Source organism: Exserohilum turcica (assembly GCF_000359705.1).
Source record: "Exserohilum turcica Et28A unplaced genomic scaffold SETTUscaffold_10, whole genome shotgun sequence".
NCBI classification, from domain to species: domain Eukaryota; kingdom Fungi; phylum Ascomycota; class Dothideomycetes; order Pleosporales; family Pleosporaceae; genus Exserohilum; species Exserohilum turcicum.
The window spans coordinates 480,120-506,205 of NW_007359915.1; the positions used below are offsets into that span (position 1 = coordinate 480,120).

The following is a 26,086-nucleotide window of genomic DNA, read 5'->3' on the forward strand; positions in this document are numbered from 1 at the left end:
GGGAGAGGGAGGGGGAAATTGGCTTCCCCCCCCTTCCTCGGGTTTTCGGTACGAGCAATGGAGTAAGCAACAAAAAAGGGATTCTTATTATCAATACTATAGACGGGCACGCCTCAGAGCATTTCGGACAAAGAGGCTTGATACCCAAGGGAATATCTTTTTGTTTTTCCGTTTGTATCACGGCGTCATGCTTGGCGGGCAAATTCAACTGGCGTTTTGGTATTCTGTTATAAATTTCTACTCCAATGCATTTTTGCTACTGTTCATGCGACACTTCAAAGAAAATTGGTTTCACTGTCAAGCAGATTGGTGATGTGCCAGAGGCCTGATGTCGTTCAAGCCATACAAAGGTGCTCCAGGAGCAGGCAAGGCAGGACAAAATGAGTGCCAAAGGCGAATAGCGCCACGTTCCACGGAGCCAGCGAGCACAAAACGCGCATGCTGATATGGATGTCGCGGGCTGGTTTGATCTTCGCACGTAGACTAATCGACACAGTATTGAGGCATAACTTGTGGCAATTTAAGAAAGTGCGGATGTGTGCATGACACGACAGGAAGCATGGAGACAAAATGGCCGATGAATCGTACACGTCCATAGCATTCGTAGCTATTCATCCTCGTCATCATCGTCGTCGCCTTGGACATCCATGACGCGTTCGCCAGCCCTTTCGAGCGTTCGGCGACTCCAAGCGCGGACTCCTTTGTAAATAGCCTGTTCATTATTAGCATGCATTTGCACATGTTATTATTCTGACACATACCGTTAAGAATGTCGCGACTCCAATCAGAATAATGATCCAGCTGACCTGTTCATATCGATCACGACCAGTCGCACGGCCTCGCGTGCCTCCAATCCTAAAATAACTGAGTGGGCTCGCCAGAAGCACCTTCAAGAATCCCAGCACGCCCATGCTGGCAAAGCCTTTTGCAAAGTGCTCATACCACGTAGATGATGACTCGTCTTCATAGTAGTAGGCGTAGTCGGATTCCGATAGTCCAGACCAGGGAAACAAAACACTCCACGGGTCAAGATACAAGTTGATGATGGGGTCGGCAACGAATCCAAGGATGAAAATCATGGAAAATAGTATGAGGACGGTCAAACCAACCTGAGCAGCTGCGCTTCGCGTTAGCTTTCGTCTTGCAATGGTAGTAATGCGACGTACAAACGCTGCCTATGAAACGCCCAGCACCTAGGCGCGCAAGGCGGTACTTGAAGTTGCAGGTTGGACATTGCCAGTAGTTTCTGCGCCCATAGCTGGGGTCTGCATGTCTCCAGGCTTGCAGGCAAGCGTCATGAACATACTTGGATGAGCCTTTGCACAAGCACGGGCGGATCAAGCGACCAGTCTCATCTTCGTAAACGACGTTGGAAGACTGCAAGAAGCCAGGCAGGTTTTGCGATGGGACGTTGAAAGTAGGCTGGACCGTCTCGAGACATATTCTGCACTGTCTCGCTGGCCAGTGGGTGCGTTTGGGACGGCGCGCTCCCGACGACGAACTGGCGCCACTCGCTGCTCCAGCCGCGGATTCTGGCTGTGGTGACGCATCTGCAGAAGAAGAATCTGGGCGCGCGGGCTCATTCTTGGGTACGTCATCTGGCCAGTACCAGCCGGGCATGGGCTGGAAGCCCGACGACGAAGACATGGCAGGCAGGTGGGTAATATGCTATCGACGTGGGAGGGAGAGGCTTAAGCCGATTCTTACCAGGCAAAAAGCACGCAGGTGGACATGAAGATGACGGAGCGTTCAATCAGGAAGCCGCGGGGATGACATTGGCCAGGTTAAGTATCTCGGTAGTGCCGATCATGTTCCGGCACAGCCCGTTTCGCTGCACACGCGGGGGGTGACACGGTGGCAGGACGCTGCGAATGTGCGTGGTGGTGGCTTGTGGAAGAAGCAGAAGGGCTTCTGGAAGACGGCAGAAATTCAGCAGCTTGTTGCGGAGCTCTGGCCTCACGACGCCGGAGCTGGGGTTGACCCGAACGCCGGTCTTGGCGCGCCTGCGACGAAGCTCTGGGTAGCCTGGAGCTCTAGCACGTCGCCTTCAGTGCACCCGCGTCGTCGTGTCTCCACCCCCGCCCCAAGCTCAAACACCGCCGCCGCCGATTGCACCGCCATCTACAGAGACACTGCCCAATCAGCCATCCAGTCGCCATGGCGGACAGATACTCCTTCTCGCTCACCACCTTCTCCCCCAGGTATAACCCACTGCGCCAGCGACTACCCATGACATGTTCGCTGATGTTTGTATAGCGGAAAGCTGGTCCAGATTGGTACGCACGTTGCAGAGAATGCAGAATCCGTGACATACATGACGACGGGCATCTAACATGGTCACAACAACAGAATATGCTTTGAATGCTGTCAACCAAGGTGTCACTTCACTGGGAATCAAGGGTATGTCTCGCCGACCATGGCCACTCGGCCTCACTGACGCCGTCGTGCAGCCACCAATGGCATCGTGCTCGCAACCGAGAAGAAGTCGTCATCACCGCTCATCGACTCGCAATCCTCGTCCAAGATCAGCCTCATAACGCCCAACCTCGGCATGGTCTACTCAGGCATGGGCCCCGACTACCGCGTCCTTGTCGACAAGGCCCGCAAGGTCTCGCACACTGGCTACAAGCGCGTCTACAACGAGTACCCACCCACACGGATATTAGTCCAGGATGTGGCAAGGGTCATGCAAGAGGCTACGCAGTCTGGTGGAGTCCGGCCGTACGGTGTGAGTCTGCTGATTGCAGGATGGGACGATGGTATCGAGCCCGAGGCCGAGGGCAAGAGCGACGAGCAGACGGGCGAGGAGAAGAAGAAGGTCAGCGGCAAGACTGGCGGCATTCTCAAGGGCGGACCCAGTCTATACCAGGTCGACCCCAGTGGCAGCTATTTCCCATGGAAAGCGACGGCGATAGGAAAGAGCGCAACGAGCGCAAAGACATTCTTGGAGAAGCGATACACGGATGGTCTGGAGCTCGAGGACGCTATCCACATTGCCCTCCTCACCCTCAAGGAGACGATAGAAGGAGAGATGAACGGCGAGACGGTTGAGATTGGCATTGTTGGGCCGCCAGAGGAGAGACTTCTTGGTGTAGAGGGCGTCGAAGGTGCTGTCGGTCCACGATTCAGGAAGTTGAGTCCCTCTGAGGTCGAGGACTATCTTACAAACCTGTAGAGAGCCACAGATCATGCGGTACTATTCTGCTCGCAGGAGGCACAGATGGCCTGGATGCCTCACAAGAAAGGTGCCGAGTTACGACCGCAGGCATGAAGCAATTTATGTAGCATTCACGAAAATGACGTCCTGGCATGCCCACCCTTTACCTTTGCACCATGATCCTGGGTGATGCTCTATTCCGTTGTGATGAAGATTCTCAACAAAGACTATGCTTGGCAGATGCGCAACAATGCGGGCTCACATTCACAGATGCCCCACATCACGGGCGCCATGGTATACGCAATCAAATTGGTTGAAGCCCTGGGTTGCAGCCTTGTACAACGTCTGCATGTCGCTTGTCAGCCCGCACCTTAGCGCTATCGGAACTACCATGGCTGCCTTGAACCTCCATGTCTAACAACTGGAGATACGGAATATATTACTTTGCACTTGCTTTCGCATTTCATGCTAATCATGGATTCGCCAATGCATGACAGCGATGGCGATTCGGTTGTCTTCACGTCTCCCAGCGAGACGTTCCAGCTGCGAGGCTACCAGACGGAAATGGTCGAGGAAAGCATGAAAGCCAACATCATCGTTGCCATGGATACGGGTTCTGGGAAGACGCATATGTAAAGCGACCGCTAGACTTGCGGTTGGCTTGTATTGATCATCTAGCAGAGCCATCGAGCGCGCACGAGCGGAGTTGGAGACGTGTGAGCCTGACAAGGTGCGTGGAGCTGCAGCTAGGCCCCTACTTACTTACGCTAGGCTAATTCTCACATCTCCAGCTCGTCTGGTTTCTAGCACCCACAGTCGCGCTTTGCGAACAGCAACACAAAGTCTTTCAATCCAACCTGCCAGGTTTCGGTTACCAACTCCTCTGTGGAAGGGATGACGTCCTGCTCTGGACGACGCAGAGCGACTGGGACGCCGTCCTGCACAACGTCCGAATTGTCATGTCAACGCATCAGGTTCTGCTTGATGCACTTACACATGGATTTGTACAGATGGGCAGGCTGTCGCTGCTCATATTTGACGAAGGTTCGGCTGTTGCAATCAAACAGAAGTATTATTAGCTAACACAACGTTACAGCGCACCATTGCACGTTGAAGCATCCTGCTCATCGGATAATGCTGGACTTTTACATGCCTCAACTAAGGAGCGGTAATCAAAATTTGCCCAGAGTCCTTGGATTGAGTGCTAGCCCAGTCACGAGAGCAACAGCTAGTCAACTAGACCTCAAGTACGCTCAACCTCCCTACAAGCTTGAACGGAACTAACATTTGCAAGGATGATTGAACAAAACCTGCATGCTACTGTAAGGACACCAAAATTACACAGATCAGAGTTGCTTCGGTATGTGCATCAACCGGAGCTCATTCAGGTTAGTTACCCAACATTTACGGATCGCCAATCCTCCGATTTGCTACTGGCATTGCGAAACGCGTACTGGACATATGATCTTATGCAGGATCCATATGTACTCGACCTCTTACAGCAGCAAAAACATGGCTGCAATGTCTCTCGACAACTGCAAAAACTTTGGGATAGCGGCAGGACATATTGCAATGACGAATTGAAGCAGCTGGTCTCGAAAGCCGAGGCTATGGGACAAGAGCTTGGGAGTTCTACCATGGATTACTACCTATGCCAGTGTATAAACAGGTTCATGGACTTTACGCGCATTTCTGATGAACAGCTCCTCGACATGTCTACAAACGAGAGACAACATCTCCTGCGCATCTTCCAGACACTTCCGCTTAGCGATTTCACTACTGTTCCTTTTGCGATATTGGACAGTCTGACTCCCAAGGTCCACGTCCTTATTGATACCCTAGTCGCTGAAGCCACGGAAAATCCAAATTTCGCCGGCCTTGTGTTCATTGAGCAACGGGTTTGGGTAGCATCTCTTGCCGAAATCCTAACAGCTCACCCGCGTACCAAAGATCTATTGCGGGTGGGTACATATGTGGGCACATCACAGATTTCCAAGCGCAAATCAAACATATGCACCTATGCGGAGCCAAAGAACCAGCAAAACACGCTTGATGATTTCAAGGCTGGTGTTATCAACCTTGTTCTAGCTACAAGTGTATTAGAAGAAGGCATCGACGTGTCTAGCTGTCACTTGGTCGTGGATTTCGAGCGTCCCAAAAACCTCAAGTATGTTTTCCCGGGGAACTTGATTGGAGATGTCAACTAACTATGCGTTTCCATTCTTTCAGGAGTTTTGTTCAAAGACGGGGGAGAGCGAGACAGCAGCGGTCGCGGTATTACATCTTCGTTCCGAATAGTGAATATGCGCTTTCCTCAATGCCGTGGCAATCGCTTGAAGCCGAAATGAGGCAAGCGTATGAGGATGAGAAGCGTCGCATTCGATCAGAGAATGAGAAAGAAGAGATCGAAGAGTATGGCTCACGTTACTTCAAGGTTGATAGTACTGGGTACGTGTGGAGTCAGCATTCTTGAGCCTTTGGTGTTACAAACAAGAGTGACTTTTACCCTGCTTCAACTGTACTAACAAACATTTTAGTGCGTTGCTGACTCTTGAAAACGCCTCTCAACATCTTTATCACTTCTGTTCCCGCTTGGCATCCGGCAGCTACGTCGATACACGACCGGAATTCGACTTCACCAAGATCGGAGGTCAAATTACCGCCAAGGTTACACTCCCCATCTTCGTGGACCCCAAAGTAAGAACAGCCACCAGCTCTCAATCTTGGAGAACAGAAAAAATGGCGCAAAAGGATGCCGCATTCGAGGCATACAAAGCTCTGTATCTTGCAGGTCTGGTAAATGACAACCTCCTTCCAGTGACAGATGAGTACGACGAAGAGGCGGCACAACATCAGATCAGAGACGACCAGCCATCCCTAATATCGGTGTCGCATACGCTTGATCCCTGGCAAGGCGTTAGTCAGTATGGCGATGCAACCCCCCACGCGTGGTATCGCACTTTGCTGGAAGTGACGGCACCCGGGGAAGAGCCATTGCACATGATACTTTCGACACCATCCGTCCTGCCCATCATGCCAGATCTATTGCTACACTGGAACAAAACGAAGCATTACAGTGTGAAGGCTTCATGGATCCATGGTGCATCGCTGAGTGATGCTGAAATCCAACTTCTGCGCTCTGTTACTTGGAAACTGCTCCGTACAGTCTTTGGAACCTACGTCGAGGAACAAAACACCGACTTTCTCTATCTTCTCGCACCCTGTGGTGCATCGGGCCGTGTCATGTCTCATGCTGAACTCTGCGAATGGCATACAGCAACCGAGGGCCAATCCTCAGCACTGGAACTTCTAGAAGCAGGCAACGCAAATATGAGAAGCTGGGGTTTGGTAAGCCAGCTGGGAGACATGCGAAAATTCATCGTCAAAGATGTCCGAACTGCTCCATCGCAGACGTCTCCCGGCGGCGAAGAAATACTAGTGGAAGCTATACGTTTTCCCAAGCGCCGGGATTTCCTGCATCCTGTTGTGGAAGGCAAAAACAAGAACGAAGCGTACACCAGAATCGAGAGCCTCGAAGCTGCATCGTGCGTTGTTGCAAAACTTCCTACTTCATATACCATTCTGGCGTTGTTGTTCCCGTCAATCGCGCACAAGGTTGAAGTGCATATGGTAGCAGATACGCTCAGGAAGACGCTGCTTGAACACGTCAATATCGACGTCTCCCATCTCCCCCTAATAGTCCTCGCTCTAACTTCATCTGCTATAGATGAAGGCGAGAACTATCAGAGAGTCGAGTTTCTCGGAGACTGCATCTTGAAGTTCATCGCTTCCCTCCATCTAATGGCTACCCATCTCCTCATGCCTGAGGGTATGTTAACGGGGAAGAAAGGCAAGCTTGTCAGCAACGGGTACTTGACTCGAGCTGCCTTGGCTGCTGGCCTAGACAAGTTCATTTTCTACAAGCGCTTCACGGGTGCAAAGTGGAGGCCAAGATACATCAGTCAAATACTCGTTGATGCAACGCCGCCAGCCAAGCAAGAAAAGTCGTCAAAAGTCATCGCCGATGTGATAGAATCGCTCGTTGGCGTCTCGTACCTTATCGGTGGCCTTGCAAAAGCGTTTGCATGTGTGCAAGTTCTACTACCCTTGGAAAACTGGATGCCCATTCCAGAAGCCAACGAGACACTCTACCGCGCTGCCCCGAGCCAGGACACAGTCACGAACCTTGATCTGCTGGAGCGCCTACTCGGGCACACGTTCAACAACAAAGCTCTGCTTCTCGAAGCGCTCACGCACTCCAGCTTCCGCGGTCTCAACACGCATTGCTCGTACGAGCGCGAGGAGTTCCTCGGCGACGCGGTGCTCGACTACATCATCACGACGCGGCTGTATGCGCATAAGCCCGAACTGCCGCACCAGAAAATGCACGGGATCCGCACGGCAATGGTGAATGCCTCCTTCTTGGCCTACTGTATGTTCGAGACGACCGTCGACGAGGAATTGACGAACAAGCAAACGTTGCAGCCTGAGCTGCACCAAAGAGCTCTCTGGCAATTCCTTCGGTCCACGAGCCACGAGCTCGTCGCCGCTCGATCCGCAGCCGTCAAACAGCATGCTGAAGTGCGAGCCGAGCTGGCAGTAGCCCTAGAGCACGACGCGCGCTTCCCATGGCACATTCTGTCGCGCACGGATCCGCCCAAATTCCTTTCTGATATCGTCGAAAGCGTCATTGGCGCTCTGTACATCGACAGCCGCGGCTCGCTCGCCGTGTGCGAAGAGTTTGTGCGTCGCCTGGGCATCTTGCCGTGTCTTGAGCGCGTCTTGCGCGACGGCGTGGATTGTCTGCATCCGAAAGAGCGCTTGGGTATTCTTGCCGTCGAGAAGAACGTCAGGTATGTGCGTGTCACAGGGGACGGTGACGGCGATGCAAACGACCCTGATGCAGAGACAAACACGGGGTACAGAGTGCAAGTCAAGATTGGTGGGGATGATGTTGGGGGCGTGGTGAAAGGCGTCAAGAGGCTGCAGGCTGAGACGATTGCGGCTTGGAAGGCGGTTGAGGTACTGGAGAAGGCAGGTTCTGAAGATATGGTTGTGCAAGAGGATGAAGACGACGAGTTCTTCGATGCTGAGGAGGGCGGAGGCGTAATGCTGGAAGATGTGTAAGTGCCTGAAATTGGAGTAGAGAGTACACTTGATTGAGTTGGTAAAATGGATATGACATGCGTTGAGACGCTATACCGTTGCCAAGGCGGCCTTGTATCAGTGAGTATCATCCCTTGCCATGTTCAGTAATCTAGTCGTGGCAGCCGAAAGCGCTCATGAGGGTATCCCCGCTTTACTCCAGTAACCTGCCACGATTGGGGCCAGAATGCCATGATCGACCTCGGTAACTGATTCAGCAACGGCCCGTAGGGTAAGCCATGAGTCATTTAAAAAAAACAGAGGTCAGCGAGGTTTAAGGGAAAACCGATTACAGCCTGAAGTCCGGTTCCACCATCCGATTAGACAGATATATGATCACATCAGACTCTTAGATAGGCACGGCAATCTCTATCTTGACATCTGGTCACATATAAGGTTGTGGGTTGCTAGTGTGCCAGTTTGTGGTAATGCACTGTCAGCTTCGCTTCCCGACTCTTACCACTTGCGTCGATGATTTCTCGTATTTTGCAGCCAGGGTTGTAAGTGCGTGTACAGATGGCGACGATTGGACGCTTTTTCGTACACTGGTGAGTGATGCGGCTCATAGTGCTGGGTTGTTATGATAAGGATTGCTGCAAAGCTGCCAATGGATTTCCCTCAGGGGCTGATGGCACACATACCCGGCGCCAATCGCGTGGGCTATGATTCTGTCTTTTCCATGGTTTCATGCCGAGGAGCTGCCTAGCGCTGGGACGCTACAAGGACATTCCTTGTAGATGTCTTCGTCATGCACAAAATGGGGCCTTCGTTGGGTAGATATTCGCTTCTAGAGCATGGATCCCGTCTGCTTTTCTCCATGGCGGAGACCCCAATGGGTACCCACGCTCCTCATACTAGATCGTGTGCGGCGTAGTTGCAAAAACGCCATACGCAATGCCTTTTCCTCAGGTTCTGTCACCTGCCTCAAGACCTGAAGTGGTATCATCTGAATCAAATCCACTCAGCGGTATCACGGGATTGATGGAGAAATATTGCAGGCGGCGTGGTTTCATGGTTGATAGTCGTATGGGCTGAGCGAAGTACTGGGTTGTAAGACTTTGCAGAAGCACCGAGGAGCACCAGTTTGCGGCGTGGAGATACGCCAGGCATTCCTTCCCTCAAGTGAGCGTCTCTCTTGGGGCGGTGGAAACCTGGCGTATAGTTTCCGAGAACTGCGTCCATGCTCTTCACCTGACCTCACTCTCAACGAAAAGCTCCCGGAATGCGAGCGTATAGGCATGTATGCCGAGCATTGGATTGTCGCCTGGGACTTCGTAGCTGCGGTGACATTCCGACCGAGCCACGACGGGTACACGTCCCGCATTGTCTGTCGTTCTGACCGTGTTGTGTGGTTGTTCAATTTGGTTTTGCATGGCTCCCCACTTGAGAAAGATGCTCACCCAAGCCCATGCACAGGCGCAGCATACAAAAGCCATGTCAGTTACATGCGGGGGTGGACTATGCCATATCCCATTAGGCTCCAACAATGCGAAAGAGGGGGGGGGGTCCGGAAATCCCCAAGAAGAGCTGACTCGATATGGTCGGCGTCTTTAAAAGCACCTTGGGGAGGTAGACTTTGTCTATGGTCCTGAGGAAAAAGGGCCGGATACGGTCTTATCCACAAAGTGCCATTACATAGTTACGTACAAGCGTATGGTAGCACCATGGCCATGATTGGAGCACTTGGCAATGCCAGCTGTGGCAGACTCGAGGTGATGCCTGGGCGGCCTGCATTGGCAAGATACTGATCAGCAGTTGACAGAGATTTTCTGGATTGAGGGAAGGGAGCCCACTCACTCGTGTGCCTAGCGCCGTGTTGGTGACTAGCATTTGACAACGGCCGCTATCGCGCTGGGGGACGGATATATGTGTGGGGCGCGAGTGAGACACGGAGTGGCACGTTGGAGCTAGGTACGTACATTGTTGCTGCCAGGCATATACGGAGAGACCGATGTTGAATGCCTGAGGCTGTTGGTTGTTGCTGCGAATATGTACTCGGTTGGTGCGGCGCTTACCAGGAGCAGATTGGCTCAGAACAGCCGAGTTGGAGCCGAAAGTGGATGAGGGATAACACGATAGATCCAGAACGACACTGCGTCTTGCTAGAGCGGCTCCGAATGCTGCGGACTAGTGTGGCGGAGGCACGGTTGGGGGTTTTCCTCTCCGATGCCCCGGTGTGTCGTGAGGCGTTCGTTGTGCCGTGTGGCGTCCTTACTCTCCTCACAAGACTGCCTGACGGCCACTTTCTCGACCCGAACATCAATGCAATGTGACTATGCTCGGTAGGGGCGAACTTTGCCTAGCTACCGTCATTCCGTCTAATGATCTTTGATTGAGGCGCGGAAACCGCATGCAACACCTGAGGAAGAAAGGCATCTTGTGCGACTATAAAGTGATCAGCGTCTTCGACGTGAAGAAGCCATCATCTTCCAAGACGACGACCATCTTCTCATACATACAAAGCACTCCTCTCGATTGCGCTTACTCAAGACGCCATTTCAATCTACCCATTTACTCCATCGCCCACATCGCAGCCATGTCTTCGTCCCAGGGTCAGCAGCAGCAGTCTTCCGGTGGCAGCAGACCTACTGGCGCAACAGGAGGTGGCTACTACAGACACCCTTGCAGAAACTGGCAGCAGGAGGGCCACCCCAAGGACTACAACTTTATCGATCAGAATGACCAGCTTTGCGCTCATTGCTTGGTGGGTTTGTCACTCCACACCGTTCAGCTTCCCGCTAACTGCCGCACCAGTGCGCACCCCGCAGCCGTTGAAAGCATATCCATTACCCTTTTGAAACATCGCGTCGGGAAGTTTTTGGAGACGGGTGTGCATCTACATGGATTCACGGTGGTAATTACATTGAGCGCTGCATGGCACTCACGGAGGTGTACTGTTTAAACTGCGCAAACATGTCTGGAATGTATTGCAATATTTGTATTTAGACCAGCTATAATGGAAGTCTGATTTCACATATTTCTCTTCAGTCACCTTTTGAGTGGGTGGCAACACCACTGGCTACCGATCAATCTCCAACTAAAACTTCAGTGTGCTACAGGCATGGCGATCCGCGCTGGATTGTGCGTGCACACCACAATGGCTTTGTGGCTTGTCGTTAGACCTTTACGAGCCTAAGTGATGTTGTTGGACTGACGCCAAAGCGACTCTCTTATCGTACGAGGGTGTGACTTTCTCTCTATTGCACTTTACCAACCAATACTTTACACTGCCACTGAATGACTGGTCTTGCATTCTTCCGTTGATTCCGAATGGTCAGACGTGTGTGAGTTAGCTTATTCTGGGCAAACCCAGACTGCGTAATCATTATCAGCGCCGACGAGGGGTAAATTTCCAACTGATACCCCTGGTCAATGGGTGCTTAGCCACAACGGGGTCAGCTGTCTATGATCGACGATGACGTGCGGTGGTGATCAAGTACGTGTCGTCGCCGTGCTCATCAAGTGATATTGTGATGGAAATCGCCACGGATCTCTCCTTTAAAGCGTGCTGTTAAACACTCTGGAGAGGCCTGTCTTTGGGAAAGCCGGCCTGTTCAAACACCGGAATTGACGGATCCCTCTAGCAGCTACTTGCCATGGGCTGTGTAACTAATCCCTCCAACAGATGAGTGCTCAGAGATTCCCGAGTTCCACCATGTTTGCAGCTTTGAATTACACAGAAGATTCCTTGAACTCTCTACATTGTATCTGTGTCTTCCTATACTGAGCCTCTCAAGACACTTGAAACAGCACCAGTTCGACGCCGAGCAAAAGCAGAGCCCGGACCTCTCGACACTCAGTACCACCTACAATGCGATACACCCCTCCCAAGTCATCATACCTGCACAGCTACGTGTCAAGCGCCTTTTGAAAAAACGCTACGCAGATTTGATTCGCTGCTCTCGAGTTGGGGCGGTCACCGCTTCTGACGAATTGCAGATAACCAGGTAATCCGGAAGGGCTTGCCATGTTCCGTAACCCAAATCTCAAACAGGGAAAACAAAGCCACTGGAATCACCCCATGTCCCCTTGAGTGCAATTCAATCAGACTTGTTTTCGGCAAAAATGGTTTCTTTTGTGAGGGCTCAGTTCCAACTGTTTTCTGAGTTGGGTTTCCTACAAAGACCAACTTCAGCATGATCAACAGCAGTGGGCTGAGCATCATACTACTACAACAACAGGCCCCCCCCCCAGGAAAAATGCCAAGTGAGGGCTCCAGAGACAGCACCCATGTTGGAATGGGGACCAACGCGCATGGAGCCGAATCGTAGGATACTATCGGTGAAGTAGCCCTGTAACCCCCTGGCTTGGAATGAGGACTTGTGGGTACCCAGTCCCCGCTTTCCTACATACCGCTTTTACGGGGTACTTGGGTCGCGTAGCAAAACGCTCAGTTCTGGGCGAAACACATACCAAAAACAGGTTGTCGGTACAACATAGCCATTGTCAGCCTTCTGGGGCAGTTATTCTAGAACGCTCAGCCCCCCCTCTCTGTCAAAATATACAGTCTCCAAGGCTGAGCCGGAGCTGATGATTGTCCACTTGGAAGGCCAGGGACAAGTACAGGTAAAATCCGGCCAACTGAGATGTCCCGAGTTTCGATCGCGGACAACATGCTGCGCATCGTCTTGACACCGCATGGCGGGTTCTCAACAGTCGATCCAACATCCAACTTGCGCAACCTAGGCCCCGGATTCGCAGCAAAGCAGGCACACACACAGAGCAATGTGACGCCATTGGGAATGTGTCAGATGGTGCCCAATACCCACCCAGACAGCCTGAGATAGGGGCCTTTGAACGGTACTTGATGTCGGAGGGCCCCTTCTGCGACCGCGCTGAGCCTTACACACACTCACTAAGATCCGCCCCCGCCCACTGCTTGAGTCGCTGAACACGTATTGGCAAATGGGAAAATATACTCACGTCACAGCCTAGATTCGTCATCCGACTGCGCCGTCGGCAATCCAAGGAGATGCTGATTGCATGTGTATGTATGTGTGTGTGTATGCTGAGTCTCTCCAGATACCGCAGTCAAATGTATGAAAGAGTTAAGCGGTGGTCTTAGGTCACGGGTTCTCGATGAAGCGCTGTAAGTCTGCCCCCCAAAAAAGAGACTGCAACATACTCAAGAACCATTTTCGCGGATCGGAACACCCAACGAGTTAAGATCCACGGACCCATTTCCCCAGTCTACCGTGTGTTGTGTGTTGCGTTTGCGTTGCGAGAGAGAGCATGTGATCAAGTTTGAATGCATGCAAGGTGCAAGACATCCATCACTCGCTCCCAACACCTCGGCATGCATATGCAGGTTAGACGGTCGAGCCCTCAGATGCGGTTCCGTCGCACAACCAACACAACATGTTTACCCTATCAGCCCGTATGCAAGTCTCTTCGTCATTCCGAGTCCTGTAGCAGTTTTGCCTCTGGTGTTCGGCCCCCCATCCCCTCCCCAGGTCCTCACACGAGCAGTGTGCATGACCAGGGCTGACGAGGATGCGCAGCTCCTCATGAATCTCCAGATTCTTACACCGCCGCCATTGGTCCTGCGCAGGCGAGAGAAAGTGAGAGAGAGAAAAGCAAATTGTAGGACCAAAAAAACATGCAGGGCGCCTAATCATCGGTCTCGATGCTGCAACCAGGAGGGAGGGACACACGGCGTTGGGAAATTTTCTTTTCCTTTTGCTTCATCACAGACGGACCATGTGCGCATCTAAGCCGCAAAACTCCACAATGCCATTTACAGTCACCGAGTGGAGAAAAAAAACTTTAAAAACACACAGAGAGAGAGAGACACGAAATAGATACCTGGGCTTCTTCGCATGTCTCACTTTCCCAACCAGCCAGCCAACCAGCCCCAAAGGCTCGTGTACTTAATCAAGCCAGCGTGTGTACGTGCAAGGCGTAAAAAAGTTCGCTTTTCCCGTCATAATGCATCTTGTAAGCGCCCGTCTGCTACGGCACAGCAATAAGCTGATGGCTAGCCCCTCCCCGAGAGTGGATCGTCGAATCTTCGCCCCCAAATCCATGTTCTTTTTTTCGCGCGGGTTTGGTGGCGTATGGGCTGGGAAAGAGCTGTGCCGCAACAAGCGCCGGCGCGTAGATCGTGAACCGAAAATCGAGGCTGCCTTGCATCAATCGCCTCTCTTGGGGCGAGGGGGCAAAATCATAATCAGTGGATGAGATGACGTTCATGAACTTCATACTTGTTTAGGGGAGTGCCTTGTTGTTTGCTAAGGCTAACCTTGTGCAGGGCAGGACTTATAAGGGTGATTCATTGTTCGGCCTGAGCATGTGCACAGTTGCCACATTACTCGTCATGATGCTAATACATGATTCAGCTCCCATTCGCAATTAAATCCTCCAGGCCGGTAGAAAGCTGCTGCCTGTGTGGGTTCCGTGTGAGAGGTTTCCTATACCTAGTTATGCCCGCTACAAACAACGATCCGCTCAGTGTTTGAATTTGGCTCATTAATATCATTATTTCGTTTAAAGGTCTGCGAAACTAAGTACTGTAAGTCTGCATGATATGAAGAATATGCTCTCTGGTTTTCACCAACTCCATGCGCCTGCCCCAGGTGGAAAATCGCCATGTGAACAATTACAGCCCAGTCTGAAGAATGGACAGCTGAACTTTTGAATCCGTGGCCATAACATGGCAAAGTATCTCATGTTCATCCAGTTTCTGTCAGAATGTCAGTAAGTGTCGTCTAACATGAGAGCTTGATCTGCAAAACCTACCAGTCTCAACACCAGGTTGTCTGCCGTCCAATCCTCCAGTGACCTTCTTCTTTAGCTTGGAAAGCCCAATCTTAGCCTCGTCTTTTGCAAACTTGACATTACGAGCCGGCTTCCATTGCATCATTCCCCGGTGTTTTCGCTCCTCTGCTCGTTTGTTTTGTTTGTTGTGGTCCTTGCTCGACATTGAATCGTCTGTTTCGACGGTACTGCTCGTTCGGGCTGTTGATTGCGACTGGCGAGACTGGTGGTCTTCTGTGGGCGACAGGTCCGTCTTCTGTGACTTGAGTTTGCCGTTTGTTTTGCTCTGATCACCGCCACCAGGTCCACCGCTGAATGCAGCCGCGTTGCCGACGGTATCAGCATCTTCCACACCAATATCAGATGAAGATGGATCCTCGCCGTAATCATCGTCAGAGTCATCATTCTCTTCGTTGTCCGATGGATGGTGACGATCGTGTAGTGGTTCCTCAACACCAGGCTCACGTCTCTTCTGCCGCCTGGTGTTCATGTATGCCTTTGGATTATCACCAAATGCCCCAGACCAATCTTGTCCATCTTTCGCGAGCCACTTGCGCTTCTCCTCTTCACTCGCATTCTTGAGTATATCGCGGCCCGCAGTCAGTGATTGTTCATGCAGTTCCTGAACGCGGTCTGGTATCTCCTTCTCGACAATGTGGCCTCGTACGCCTTCGGTAACACAAGATTCCCAGGTCTCATATGTCTCACGCGAATCATTGTCAGACACAAAAGCAGCATGAGACCTGTCCATGCCAGCCTTGAACCGGGCACGGAACTGCAGACGACCAACTTCTTCGAGGTCCTCAAGACCTGGTTCCTTATGGCAATTTTCTTCGGTGATGTAGTTTTGTGTAAGCCTAGCGGGGGCAGCTGTCTTCCAAATTGGAATGTTGATGTCGGCATCTTCATTGTCGACGAAATGTTGAAGCCAGACGACAGCATATGCGTCCGGCTTGCGGTGGTTGGCAACGTGGAATTCAAAGACAACGGGAGATCTGTAACGATGTTTCACCGGCAGCCGGACCTTGTTCTTTGCACCATTCTCTTCCAGATCCCAGTAGAATCCATCATCCTCTTCGAGCTTACGGGCAGCAGTTCGGCTGATTTTGCCAGTGCTGCCACCTGTCCGCATACGAAGCTTAGGCTGATGAGGGTAGCCCACAGCTAGGATGCGCTGACATCGGAACTCAAAAGTGCCAACATCCCAACCGAGCATCTGAGGGGGCAGGCGAGTTTCGATACTGCGAAACAGAAGGGCAATACGTATACGGCCAAAGCCGATACCACCGTCGAGCGGGTACCACCGTGTAACCTGGGAAGATGTCTCAAGGACATCTGATAGCTTCAAAGGAACGACGCCCAAGATGGGGTCATGTTCTCGATTCCGCTGGTCTCGCACAGTGACAGTAACAATAGCCGATCGCCAGTCGCGCACAAATCGCTCAGTTCCGGCGTTGAATATTGGCTGAGAGGTGACCGCTTTGGTACGTGTCCGGTAAACAAGTTCGTCATTGAACAATATTGTGCAATAGCTGTTTGGAAGATCCCCACCAGTCTCCTTTTTGCCTTCGCCATAAGGCTTTGCGGGCTCGTACTCGCGGCCTTTGGGATCGGCACTGCCCTTGACGTTCTCCAGTTCGAGATTGACAATTTGCTGTACCACCACGCTACAGATACCGCTGGGCCACAGAGGATCTGGAGGTGTATGCATAACGGCATCGTCGGCTTCCGAGTTGATAACACCTTTGTCGTCTTGCAGCGCTGGGTCGTTCTTCAGCTCATCAGGAAGAGCCTTGTTTTTACCATCAGTTCGCATTTCTTTCCTGAACTTTGGCTTGCTGAAATAGCCAATTTCCCAGTGGAGTTCTCCAGGCATGTCGCTGTCCGGCTCCATACCGGCCAACTTGGAGGTTTGTGGATACATTTTCCCGGGGTGTTGAATCATCTTCTGCATCGATATCTCAACCTTTCCGACGATGTCGTCAGCGGTATGTCTGTCCGAGTCCCAGAGCTCAACGCTCAGGTTTTCGTTTGCCTTGATCAGTTCAGGACCAACGAGAATTGCCGCTGTTTCTTCCCAAATGGGGTTGAGGTCGTCTGTGATTACCCGGGTGCAGTACATTGGTTTTCCATATTTCGAAAAGGCAATCGTAATGTAAGGATCGCTGCCACCGTGCTTTGACCCGCGACGATCTTGTTTGCTCAGACCGATAGCGCGGTGAATACGGATCCACAAGACACCGAGAGCTTCTGTATCCTTTTGGACTGAGTCGCCCTGAAGAATGGCGCGCATATCAATCGACATGGATTTCGGTGCAACGTACACTAGTCTCGTCAACATGTTTTTCGCGGGATGTTTGTACCAAGAATGCACTTACTGCTTGCTGCTGCTTTGATGGCGTAATTAACAAAGTTGCTGATCAACGGAAGATTTAGTATGTTGACTCCCTTCTCTACCATAGGTATGCAGCCGGCGGTCACTTGTGGTGTGCCCATCAGGGTGAAGGTCAAGGTTTTGAGGAAAGGAGGCTCAGGAGTCATGTTCAGGCGCAAGCGCACAGTACCAACGAGGCCCTGCAATTCGACGAAGATGGGTAGAGGAACACCAAAGAGTCCCCTGACACCCAAGTAGAAGACCAGCTGCATGTGCATGTTGCGGGCCCTGTCCGCAACTCGCTTGCCGCTGGGACTAGCATGGTATGCGAAGGAAACTTCCAAGTTGTAGTAATCACCGCCCTCCTCGTCTGCAGCTGCTTCCTGAGGGTCTTTCGTCTTCTTGTTTTCTTCGTGGATCGATGCCTTCATATCGCCCATGTGCGAGTCCGGCAGTGCTCGTAAGCTAAGGATACGCAACGGGTTGCTACCTTGGTTAATTTCCGCGACGCGGACGTTTTCAATAATTCCTGGTACCGATGCTTGCATGACATCTTCCAGCATATCGGCGACACCCGAAAACATATCCGGGTTAATGAGGCCCCAAGCGATACCGAGGAACGTGTTCATCCATTCGACAGACTCTGGTAGCAAGTTGAGGGTGGCCTGTGATCATCAGCGTTGATTCTGCAAAAAGTGCTGCCAAAGGATTTTACCATTTGACCACGGACTTGCTCGCTATGCCATTCGGCTTCTCTTCCACTGCGGATTACTTCCTTCACCCACAAGTAGACGCCGGATGCCAAACACATGCCCAAGGGCACAAGGCCGATGAGCGCACCACCGAATATCCTGCCGACTACAACGGTTGCAAAGAATATACCTGCGCACAACATGTTGGCGCGAGTCTCGAGGGCTTTGAACATGGGCTCATAGCTGACAGAGGGCGTAGGATGGAATAGCACGTTTGTTTTTTCTCCATGAATGGGGACATCGGTTGTAGTGCCTTCGGCGACTGGGTCTGGCGGTGCCGTCACATCCTGGCTTTGCTTGTAGTCCTCAAGCGACTGCAAGGGATCCGTCTTGATAGGCTAGATGGTATTAGCAAAGAGGCGCGGAGACGATAGCTGGGGGTCTCTATACCGTTTGCTTATCCAGGTTGGCGTTGGGAACAACAATATGGGGATTCTCCACCTCCTTCATCATGTCTTTGTTGACGTCGGAAATCACAACCTCCCTGCCTGTGGTGGGATCTGTAACTCTCTTCTCGGTGCCCTTTAGCTTTCGATCTGGTTGTTGTTCGTCCTCAGCCTCAGCCACAGTGCCGGATGTGGCCTGCTCGTGCGCCAGCTCTTGCTTGCGGGCAGCTTGCTCCTCAATTCTCTGGTCGCGACTCCTCTTGTCTTTGTCCAGGTTCTCGACGAATTGCTTGACAGTGGGAATGGGGTTGTGGCCCGAGTAATGCCCTCCAGGGGCATGCTGTTGCTGCTGCGGTGGCTCCATTTCTGTGTTTGCGTCGCAGCGTGCGACGGCACAGGACTCTGGTCAACCGTATGGACGCGCGATGGGCTGTTGCAGGAGGATGGTAGTGTAGGAGAGGCGTCTGGAGCAAGCGTGAGCTTAGCGGCCAAGTCTCCACTGAAAGGGCAAAAGCAGGAAACGAAGCTATTGAAGACGCGCGGGGGCGTGAAGCTATACAAGTCGGCCATCCATGACGTAGGCTGTACGCCTCTGTGCGTAGACCAGGAGTGGCCCTGTCACAAGATGGACACAACGCGTATGCGTACGCTGCCGTCTCGCCTCATTGCTGTGGCTCGGCCAGAAGTCGTCGCCATCTCCACTGTGGCTGCAAACTTTCCTGGTTTGAATCAAAATGGTCGCCGGGCCATGAGACCAGATGCATTCTCATTGTCGCGGACATGGACCGATGACGTCGACGCGCATGCCACCCATTGGCCAATCAACGCCCCGCGGCGTCGGTTCCCCTCCCCCGGCCTGGAACGACGCCTCGTCTTTCCCGCTGTCGCTCGTGCACAAGAACAGTCTACAAGGGGGTTCTGGCAGTATTCTTTGTACTAGGCAAGCGGCCGACATGTCAGGCTGGTTCACTCTCTTCACCAATTGCCGCTACGTCCTCAATGGCGAGCTGGTCGAAGACCACCTTGTCATCTCCGACGAAACAGGCCTTATCCTGAAGAGAGATGGCTACATCGGAGGTGAAGCCATCGACCTGGAAGACACCATCATAGCCCCGGGCTTTCTCGAGTTGCACACCAATGGTGCCAATGGCTTTCATTTCACCCATTTTGAGGACGAGATAAGCTACGGAAAGAAGATCGATGGCATTGCACGGTACTATGCCACCCAGGGAGTCACGGGGTTCTGGGCGACTCTGCCTACTATCAAGGTTGATGAATTTCAAAAGGTATGCACACGCATGGCCGGCCTCTACCACTGGGGCAACACAACCACTGACGTCTTGGCAGATTCTTCCAGCACTCTCTCCTCGCGACATCCCCTCGTCAGCCTCGCTCCTGGGCGCGCATACCGAAGGCCCATACCTTCATCCTTCAAAGAAGGGGGCGCATAATAGTTCTTTGTTCCAGTCCTGTTCAACCTCTCCAGCCACTGTTTACGGATCTTCGCATCTTCAGTCTGCCGTCAAGCTTGTCACCATAGCCCCGGAATTGCCTGACTCGGCAGCGCTGATCAAATCATTGACGTCACAGGGTATCAGAGTCGCCATGGGCCATTCGACTGCGACGTATGAACAGGGCTTGGCTGGCCTCAGTGCTGGAGCCAGTGGATTAACACACACTTTGAATGCGATGCCCAGTTGGGCTTCCAGAGCGCCAGGCTTGGCTGGCTTGGTTTCCTTACCAGAGACAGGCAAGATTGCGCCCCCATGGTACACAATCATTGCAGACGGAGAGCATCTGCATCCCAATACCGTGTCTCTGCTTCACCGTTCAAACCCCAAACGCTCCATTGTCATCACTGACAGTATTGAACTTGCTTCGCTCAAAGACGGAACCTACCCTGGCCACTCACAGATTCCCTTTGAACAGGTCAAGCGCGGCACACGAGCCACGATAGCGGGTACCGATACCTTGATAGGCGGATGCATTCCGCTCCAGCAAAGTATGAGGAACTTGATGGATTGGTCTGGCTGTGGCATCGCCGAAGCAGTAGGCACAGTGACTGAAAACGTAGCCGCCTTTATGGGCCTCGACGGGCAAGGCGGCAGAGGTATACTGAAGGAAGGCAGGAGGGCCGATCTGACTGTGTTGAGCGAGCAAGGAGAGGTGCTGCAGACGTGGGTCGCTGGCCACAAAGTGTGGGATAAAGAGGACAGTCTACGAGCCTATGAAGACGACGCGGAGGCGAGAGGATGATGTTGCTGCTGAATAGTTCATGTTATAAAACTGACAAAAAGACGTGACTGTGCTTTGTCACATGGGCATGACCCAGCAGCAGTGCCATCTGCGCGTGTTCACAAAGGGATGTATCGCCACATTCGAGCCGCTAATTCAGGTAAAATCCGAAGCAGTAGATACCGGACGATATGTTGCTCTGACGCGCGCATTTCCAAATCAGTGAAGATTCAGCTGCCTTTTGGACATTGCCATAGTGATATTGGAAGATCCTCGGCGCGCGCGTTGGTGAGAGGAAGGCCAGTGGATCGCGGTCAGCAAATTTTGCCAGGAGACACCGCTTAGTCATCCGTGCTAGCGCGGCGCTAACAAGTCCTTCCGAGGCCTCTTCTTTTTCTGTAGCTCTATCATGGAAACTCTCGACAACACCGAATGGGACGTGCTGGTCGTAGGCACCGGTCTGCAGCAATCTCTGCTCGCTCTGTATGCGACCTGTCTCGTGGCGTTGGCGCATGCCATCTGACTGACGCAGCATGTGAAGAGCCTTGTCACGCTCGGATAAGAAGATTCTCCACGTCGACGAGAATGACTACTACGGGGGTGCTGAGGCTGCCTTTAGCTTGCAAGAGGCTGAAGACTGGGAGAATCGAGTGAAGGAGGGTGAGTGCAAATGTCGCCGGCGGCATCAAACTCTGCTAACATGTCAAAGGACCACCAAATGCAGCCTTCTCCGACATCACCATCACTAGGCCCGACAATAGCCCCGACAGCCCTGCACCGCGACTATCCGTTTCGAGAGCATACAATCTGTCGTTAAGTCCCCAGTTGGTCTACGCTCGCTCGTCTCTTCTCGGCCATCTCGTTTCGTCACGAGTGTACCGCCAGCTTGAATTCCTCGCTGTTGGGAGCTGGTGGGTCTACTCGCCAGAGGCACCGAGCGAAAATTCTGCGGTTTCGGAGGCTACGCTGCCGCGGGGGAGACTGGTAAAGGTTCCAAACGGCCGTGAGGATGTCTTCCAGGATCACCAGTTGGACTTCAAGGCCAAGCGCGCGTTGATGAAATTTTTACGCTTCATTGCAGAGTATGAGGAGCAGACCGAGATCTGGCAAGACTACCGCGAGCAGCCGTTCTCTGAGTTTCTCACCGAACAGTTCAAGGTTCCGGCGAATTTGCAAGGCCCACTGATGGCTCTTGCGCTATCAACTGCCCGCCCAGACCAGACAACGACCGCGTACGCGCTACCCAGGATCGCGAGGCATCTACGATCCATTGGTGTATTTGGGCCTGGCTTCGGAGCGGTCATACCAAAATGGGGTGGCTTGTCTGAGATTAGCCAGGTCTCTTGTCGAGCCTGTGCTGTAGGAGGTGGAGTCTACGTACTTGGAAAAGGCGTCAGCCCACCTACAGATGGCGCCGTGGAAGCCACAGATAGTGGTGTTAAACTTCGTCTGAAAGACGGCGAAGAAATTACCGCAAAGTGGATCATAGGGGGAAGCTCTGCAACAGCTTCTACCTACTGCAGGTCGATAACCATTGTGTCATCGTCTTTGCAGCATCTGTTCCCTCCTATGGCGGAAGAGGCACCGGCACCAGCGTCAGCTGTTGTTGTGTTTCCTTCTGGCTCGCTGATGCTGGACCTGAAGGCTGAAGAGCTTCCTCCAGTACATGTATTTGTGCATTCAAGCGACACTGGTGAATGCCCTGCTGGCCAATGTAAGTGTGATTCTTCTCCCTCCTCTGTTCGCTGTTATGATGAACATTATCAAATCTTATCTACATTGTCTGAATACCACTGAAGACAATACCTCTGACAAACTGATACAACGGCACTTTGTCTACGATATCAAGACACACGCTTTCTCCATCTGTACATTTCTGACTGTCTTAAAGGTGTACTATATGCTTTGACGTCGCTGGAAGGCGAGCCAGGCTTTACTTTGCTTCAGCAGGCCGTTGATTCGCTTCTTTCTGCCGTTGATGCCACACCAGCACTCCAAGTGCTTTGGTCAGCCAAATACCAACAGCGGCCGTCTTCAGGCGACGACATTTTCCCATCGGGCCCAGAGAACATTCTATGTTTCCCACCGCCGTCTATGGATCTTGCTTTCGATGACTCTGTGCTCGACCAGGTCAAGGATGTGTGGCAAAAGATTACTGGCGGGAATGACGGCGAGTTTCTCGTATTCCAGGATAGGGAGACGTACGATGATGATGAATGATGAGGAATGAAGTCTACGACACAACAGGATGGCTATGAGAAACATGATAGGAATATATTTGTCATTGCCCGGTACATTATGCCGTCGAGTTTGAATTAGATTGCTCAAGTTCAAACGCATAAATGTGAAAATGTGCAAGTCATCACACGGTACCTTGGGCGGCTCTAGACGACGGATCTAGCCATGTAAAAATGCGCAAGACACCACACGATCCCCTTTGGCCTCTCGAAACGACCGGCCCCGAAATGTGTCGCCGTCCCAGAGGCGTAGTAATAAGTAAACGTCTAGATGTCTGGCCGACCTCAAGGCTGCTTCGGCGTCCCATCAGCATTCTCATAGCACCCGCCCTCGCGCTGCACGCCCTCGCAATCATCCTCCCAGCACTCCCAGCTCAGCACGGCATCATCCAAGCCAAACAGGCTAAGATCGCTCGCGCCGGGCCATCTCAACGCATTCATCCACGGCGCATCCAGCTGCTCACACCCCCATTTCGTGAAGAAGCTGCAGCGCTGGCCGCGGTCCGGCCGGATCGCTGATATATACGTTACCAGGTGCGGCGGCATGTTGTGGCACTTGTATGTCGTCGAGTGTATGTACGTGCATGTGCCGCTGAAGCCGGGGTCGGTGCATACGTAGAGGTCGCCTGGAGATGGGAGCGCTGTTAATTGCGGACGGAGATTTCTGCGGCGGCTGAGGGGGGCGAAGTGGACAGGCTCCGGCTTTGCTGGTGTTGTGGGTACTATTATTACTCCAGCTGGCGTGTTTCCGCTCCGTCTGGCTGGTGGACGTGCCGTTACAAATACCACTTTTGTAGATGTGGGACGAGGCGGATCCACGTAGCTCGTTATGGTTGTTGTGCTGTAGACGGTTCCTCCGCCGGGCGTGTACGTTGTCGTTGTGACGAACGCATGTGTGGTTGACGGAGCTGGGACGTTGGATGCTGGTGTTGAGTGGTGAAACCACGACCACATTGCTGAAATGTTAGGGGGCCATGCTGGCGGATTGGGGATTGGTTTTGGCGTGGCTGCTCGACATGTTGAAGTAGGTTGGGCGGGTGGAGCTGTTACGCTTCCATCTTGCGGTCGTGCCAGTGCGAGCAAGGGGAGTGAAATGAGGTACAGGAGGAGAGTTGCGCCGCGCATTTTGATTTCCCTGCTTGATGCTGGGATGATTGGTACCGGTACTGGGTCAAGTGAGGGATATTCCAGGCTTCACTTGAAGGCGCTGGCCAAGTGGTGCAGTGCTGCAAATGACATGGTAATCAATATAGCTCGAGCATACACGGATTAAGCCAACAGTTTCATGTCTAATAAAGGGAATAAAGAAAGGCAAATCTGAGTGATGATTATTGAAAAGCCAGAACTTCTTTGTTGTCTTGGACTCATGATGGAAATGAACAAGTACAGCAACTCGATGAAATCTATTGGCCGCCTCCAAGACAGAAAGGTGGCATGTTTTGCTGCATGATCTATTCTTTTGTCTACCAAGTTTCCGCATGAAAATGCTCATTCCTGGATATATTTTTTGAGACTGCGTAGACGGTCCATGGCTCTCTCGAGCACATCGTCGTTTTTGCATACTGCGAAGCGTAACCAGTCCTCTACAATATGGGCGTTGCCTGGTGTAAAGAACTCGGTGGGAGGAATGGCTGCCACACCAACCTCCTTGATCAGGAACCAACTGAGCTTAAAATCCCGTGGGCGCTCTGCGACGTGTGGGGGAAACTCATAGTCGTCTGGTAGCCTGACCTTGGACATGTTTACGAGGACAAAGTAACCGCCTTCGGGGTCTGAGTAGGGCAAGTTGAGCTCGTCAAAGACGGCAGTGAATTTGTCCATTTTTGCCTTCATTTCTCTCTTCGACTCGTCCCAGAAGTTGTGGGCGTCAGCTTGCTCGAAGCCAATGGCCGTGGCTTCTTGCAAGGGGGAGACACTGCTGTAGCAGATGCGTGTATGAGCTGCACTGACATACTTGATGAGGTGTGGCGGGCCAATGAGCCAGCCTACTCTCCAGCCCGTAGCGTAAAAGTTCTTGCCTCCTGAGCCAACAGTCAGGGTCAGTTTGGCGATTTCAGGAGACAGAGTGGCGATGCGGGTAAAAGGAACATAGTACAGGCGGTCATAAACTTCGTCGGAGAGAACGATGATGTTGTGCTTGACGCAGAGGTCGCCAATGGCCTGCAGCTCGTCCTTGGAAAAGACCTTGCCGATGGGGTTGTGCGGGGAGTTGAGGACGATCATGCGCGTCTTGGGCGTAATGGCGGCCTCGAGCTCCTTCATGTCGATGGTCCATTCGGCGGCCGAGGTGGTCTTTGTGGCGCCGTCCTTGGGCGGGTGCATGGGGACGTAGACGACCTTGCCGCCGGGCATCTCGATGTTGCTGATGTACTGGTCGAAGAAGGGCTCAAAGACAATGACCTCGTCGCCCTGCTCGAGAAAGCCCATAAAGGCACTGAGCATGCCCTCGTTGGCGCCCGTGGTGATGGTCACCTCGGTCTCGGGGTCAATGTCGCGGCCGAAGAAGGGCGAATAGGCATTGGCAATGGCCTTCTTCAGGCGCGGGCGGCCCTTGGTGGGCGAGTACTGGTTGCAGTCGACCTGGTCGAGGGCCGACTTGGCGGCATCGAGGACAAACTGGGGCGGGTTGTAGCCAAAGAAGCCCTGGCCCATGTTGACAATGGGCTGGACGGGCGAGGCGGCGGCGGCTTCGTTGACAATGGACCAGACATCCTGCCGCTGGCCGGCGACCCTCCTGGCGGGCCGGAAGGGGTCCTCGCGCCGTGAAGTTGCAGACATGGCCCTGTGCGGGGTCGTCGTGGTTGTCGTGGCGATGCGGATGCGTCGGAGGGCCGGAGTCAGGATGCTTGTTCGCATGGCAAAACCGTGGCGTCTGGGGAGGAGATGGGCAGCGCAGACGGATTGCTGTGCTACAGCAATAGTCTGCTATGGCGTGCTTGAGGCGCGCGCCCGCGTGCCGTCATCCAGGTGGGGGGGTTGGAGGGGGAGGGGGAGGGAAGTGCATGGGGGGGGGGCCGAAGAGCGGCCGAAGAGGCTCGTCGCGC

General features: G+C 52.7%; 10 protein-coding genes across 10 annotated transcripts; 5 read left to right on the forward strand and 5 right to left on the reverse strand.

The window, feature by feature from the left end:
• Positions 1 to 211: 211 nt before the first annotated feature.
• SETTUDRAFT_124971 (uncharacterized protein) lies at positions 212 to 1,823 on the reverse strand. The gene is made up of 3 exons (XM_008023291.1): positions 1,167 to 1,823; positions 762 to 1,117; positions 212 to 712 (listed from the first exon to the last, which is right to left on the reverse strand). Exons 1-3 carry the CDS (start codon positions 1,645 to 1,647, stop codon positions 608 to 610), a joined length of 942 nt encoding a protein of 313 aa, XP_008021482.1. The 5' UTR covers positions 1,648 to 1,823; the 3' UTR covers positions 212 to 607.
• A 264-nt stretch (positions 1,824 to 2,087) lies between these two features.
• Positions 2,088 to 3,318, forward strand: SETTUDRAFT_166641 (uncharacterized protein). Its single transcript, XM_008023292.1, has 4 exons — positions 2,088 to 2,201; positions 2,257 to 2,276; positions 2,350 to 2,400; positions 2,451 to 3,318. Exons 1-4 carry the CDS (start codon positions 2,158 to 2,160, stop codon positions 3,173 to 3,175), a joined length of 840 nt encoding a protein of 279 aa, XP_008021483.1. The 5' UTR covers positions 2,088 to 2,157; the 3' UTR covers positions 3,176 to 3,318.
• A 313-nt stretch (positions 3,319 to 3,631) lies between these two features.
• On the forward strand, positions 3,632 to 8,332 carry SETTUDRAFT_45051 (uncharacterized protein; the record flags this gene model as incomplete). Its single annotated transcript, XM_008023145.1, has 7 exons — positions 3,632 to 3,789; positions 3,839 to 3,887; positions 3,949 to 4,201; positions 4,254 to 4,404; positions 4,452 to 5,324; positions 5,387 to 5,605; positions 5,695 to 8,332. 7 exons carry the CDS (start codon positions 3,632 to 3,634, stop codon positions 8,282 to 8,284), a joined length of 4,293 nt encoding a protein of 1,430 aa, XP_008021336.1. The 3' UTR covers positions 8,285 to 8,332.
• Positions 8,333 to 9,253: 921 nt separating this feature from the next.
• Positions 9,254 to 9,738, reverse strand: SETTUDRAFT_36219 (uncharacterized protein; the record flags this gene model as incomplete). The annotated part of the gene is made up of 2 exons (XM_008023076.1): positions 9,254 to 9,453; positions 9,504 to 9,738. 2 exons carry the CDS (start codon positions 9,736 to 9,738, stop codon positions 9,254 to 9,256), a joined length of 435 nt encoding a protein of 144 aa, XP_008021267.1.
• Positions 9,739 to 10,838: 1,100 nt separating this feature from the next.
• On the forward strand, positions 10,839 to 11,077 carry SETTUDRAFT_24847 (uncharacterized protein; the record flags this gene model as incomplete). The annotated part of the gene is made up of 2 exons (XM_008023013.1): positions 10,839 to 11,006; positions 11,057 to 11,077. 2 exons carry the CDS (start codon positions 10,839 to 10,841, stop codon positions 11,075 to 11,077), a joined length of 189 nt encoding a protein of 62 aa, XP_008021204.1.
• Positions 11,078 to 14,798: 3,721 nt separating this feature from the next.
• Positions 14,799 to 19,285, reverse strand: SETTUDRAFT_45052 (uncharacterized protein). Its single transcript, XM_008023146.1, has 5 exons — positions 18,575 to 19,285; positions 18,148 to 18,522; positions 17,437 to 18,097; positions 15,041 to 17,383; positions 14,799 to 14,984 (listed from the first exon to the last, which is right to left on the reverse strand). The coding sequence occupies exons 1-5, from the start codon at positions 18,932 to 18,934 to the stop codon at positions 14,974 to 14,976; spliced, it is 3,750 nt and encodes a 1,249-aa protein (XP_008021337.1). The 5' UTR covers positions 18,935 to 19,285; the 3' UTR covers positions 14,799 to 14,973.
• A 205-nt stretch (positions 19,286 to 19,490) lies between these two features.
• On the forward strand, positions 19,491 to 20,831 carry SETTUDRAFT_166644 (carbohydrate esterase family 9 protein). The gene is made up of 2 exons (XM_008023293.1): positions 19,491 to 19,856; positions 19,918 to 20,831. The coding sequence occupies exons 1-2, from the start codon at positions 19,524 to 19,526 to the stop codon at positions 20,824 to 20,826; spliced, it is 1,242 nt and encodes a 413-aa protein (XP_008021484.1). The 5' UTR covers positions 19,491 to 19,523; the 3' UTR covers positions 20,827 to 20,831.
• A 383-nt stretch (positions 20,832 to 21,214) lies between these two features.
• SETTUDRAFT_174878 (uncharacterized protein) lies at positions 21,215 to 23,117 on the forward strand (the record flags this gene model as incomplete). Its single annotated transcript, XM_008023294.1, has 4 exons — positions 21,215 to 21,288; positions 21,347 to 21,465; positions 21,515 to 22,519; positions 22,697 to 23,117. 4 exons carry the CDS (start codon positions 21,215 to 21,217, stop codon positions 23,023 to 23,025), a joined length of 1,527 nt encoding a protein of 508 aa, XP_008021485.1. The 3' UTR covers positions 23,026 to 23,117.
• Positions 23,118 to 23,327: 210 nt separating this feature from the next.
• SETTUDRAFT_101498 (uncharacterized protein) lies at positions 23,328 to 23,996 on the reverse strand (the record flags this gene model as incomplete). Its single annotated transcript, XM_008023295.1, has 1 exon — positions 23,328 to 23,996. The coding sequence occupies one exon, from the start codon at positions 23,994 to 23,996 to the stop codon at positions 23,328 to 23,330; it is 669 nt and encodes a 222-aa protein (XP_008021486.1).
• A 353-nt stretch (positions 23,997 to 24,349) lies between these two features.
• On the reverse strand, positions 24,350 to 25,906 carry SETTUDRAFT_166646 (uncharacterized protein). Its single transcript, XM_008023296.1, has one exon. The coding sequence runs from the start codon at positions 25,896 to 25,898 to the stop codon at positions 24,531 to 24,533; it is 1,368 nt and encodes a 455-aa protein (XP_008021487.1). The 5' UTR covers positions 25,899 to 25,906; the 3' UTR covers positions 24,350 to 24,530.
• Positions 25,907 to 26,086: the final 180 nt, after the last annotated feature.

Bases quoted from the DNA above. Each gene is read 5' to 3' on its own strand.
- SETTUDRAFT_124971 (XM_008023291.1), bottom strand. From the start codon at position 1,647: ATGTCTTCGTCGTCGGGCTTCCAGCCCATGCCCGGCTGGTACTGGCCA. The intron at 1,118-1,166 runs GTACGTCGCATT...CGCGAAGCGCAG, and splicing joins GCGTTTCATAGGCAGCGTTT to CTGCTCAGGTTGGTTTGACC. The intron at 713-761 runs GTATGTGTCAGA...AATAATGAACAG, and splicing joins GAGTCGCGACATTCTTAACG to GCTATTTACAAAGGAGTCCG.
- SETTUDRAFT_166641 (XM_008023292.1), top strand. From the start codon at position 2,158: ATGGCGGACAGATACTCCTTCTCGCTCACCACCTTCTCCCCCAG. The intron at 2,277-2,349 runs GTACGCACGTTG...TCACAACAACAG, and splicing joins CGGAAAGCTGGTCCAGATTG to AATATGCTTTGAATGCTGTC. The intron at 2,401-2,450 runs GTATGTCTCGCC...GCCGTCGTGCAG, and splicing joins CACTTCACTGGGAATCAAGG to CCACCAATGGCATCGTGCTC.
- SETTUDRAFT_45052 (XM_008023146.1), bottom strand. From the start codon at position 18,934: ATGGAGCCACCGCAGCAGCAACAGCATGCCCCTGGAGGGCATTACTCG. The intron at 18,098-18,147 runs GTAAAATCCTTT...TGATGATCACAG, and splicing joins AGCAAGTCCGTGGTCAAATG to GCCACCCTCAACTTGCTACC. The intron at 17,384-17,436 runs GTAAGTGCATTC...TGACGAGACTAG, and splicing joins CATCAAAGCAGCAGCAAGCA to TGTACGTTGCACCGAAATCC.
- SETTUDRAFT_166644 (XM_008023293.1), top strand. From the start codon at position 19,524: ATGTCAGGCTGGTTCACTCTCTTCACCAATTGCCGCTACGTCCTCAAT. The intron at 19,857-19,917 runs GTATGCACACGC...ACGTCTTGGCAG, and splicing joins AGGTTGATGAATTTCAAAAG to ATTCTTCCAGCACTCTCTCC.
- SETTUDRAFT_166646 (XM_008023296.1), bottom strand. From the start codon at position 25,898: ATGCGAACAAGCATCCTGACTCCGGCCCTCCGACGCATCCGCATCGCC.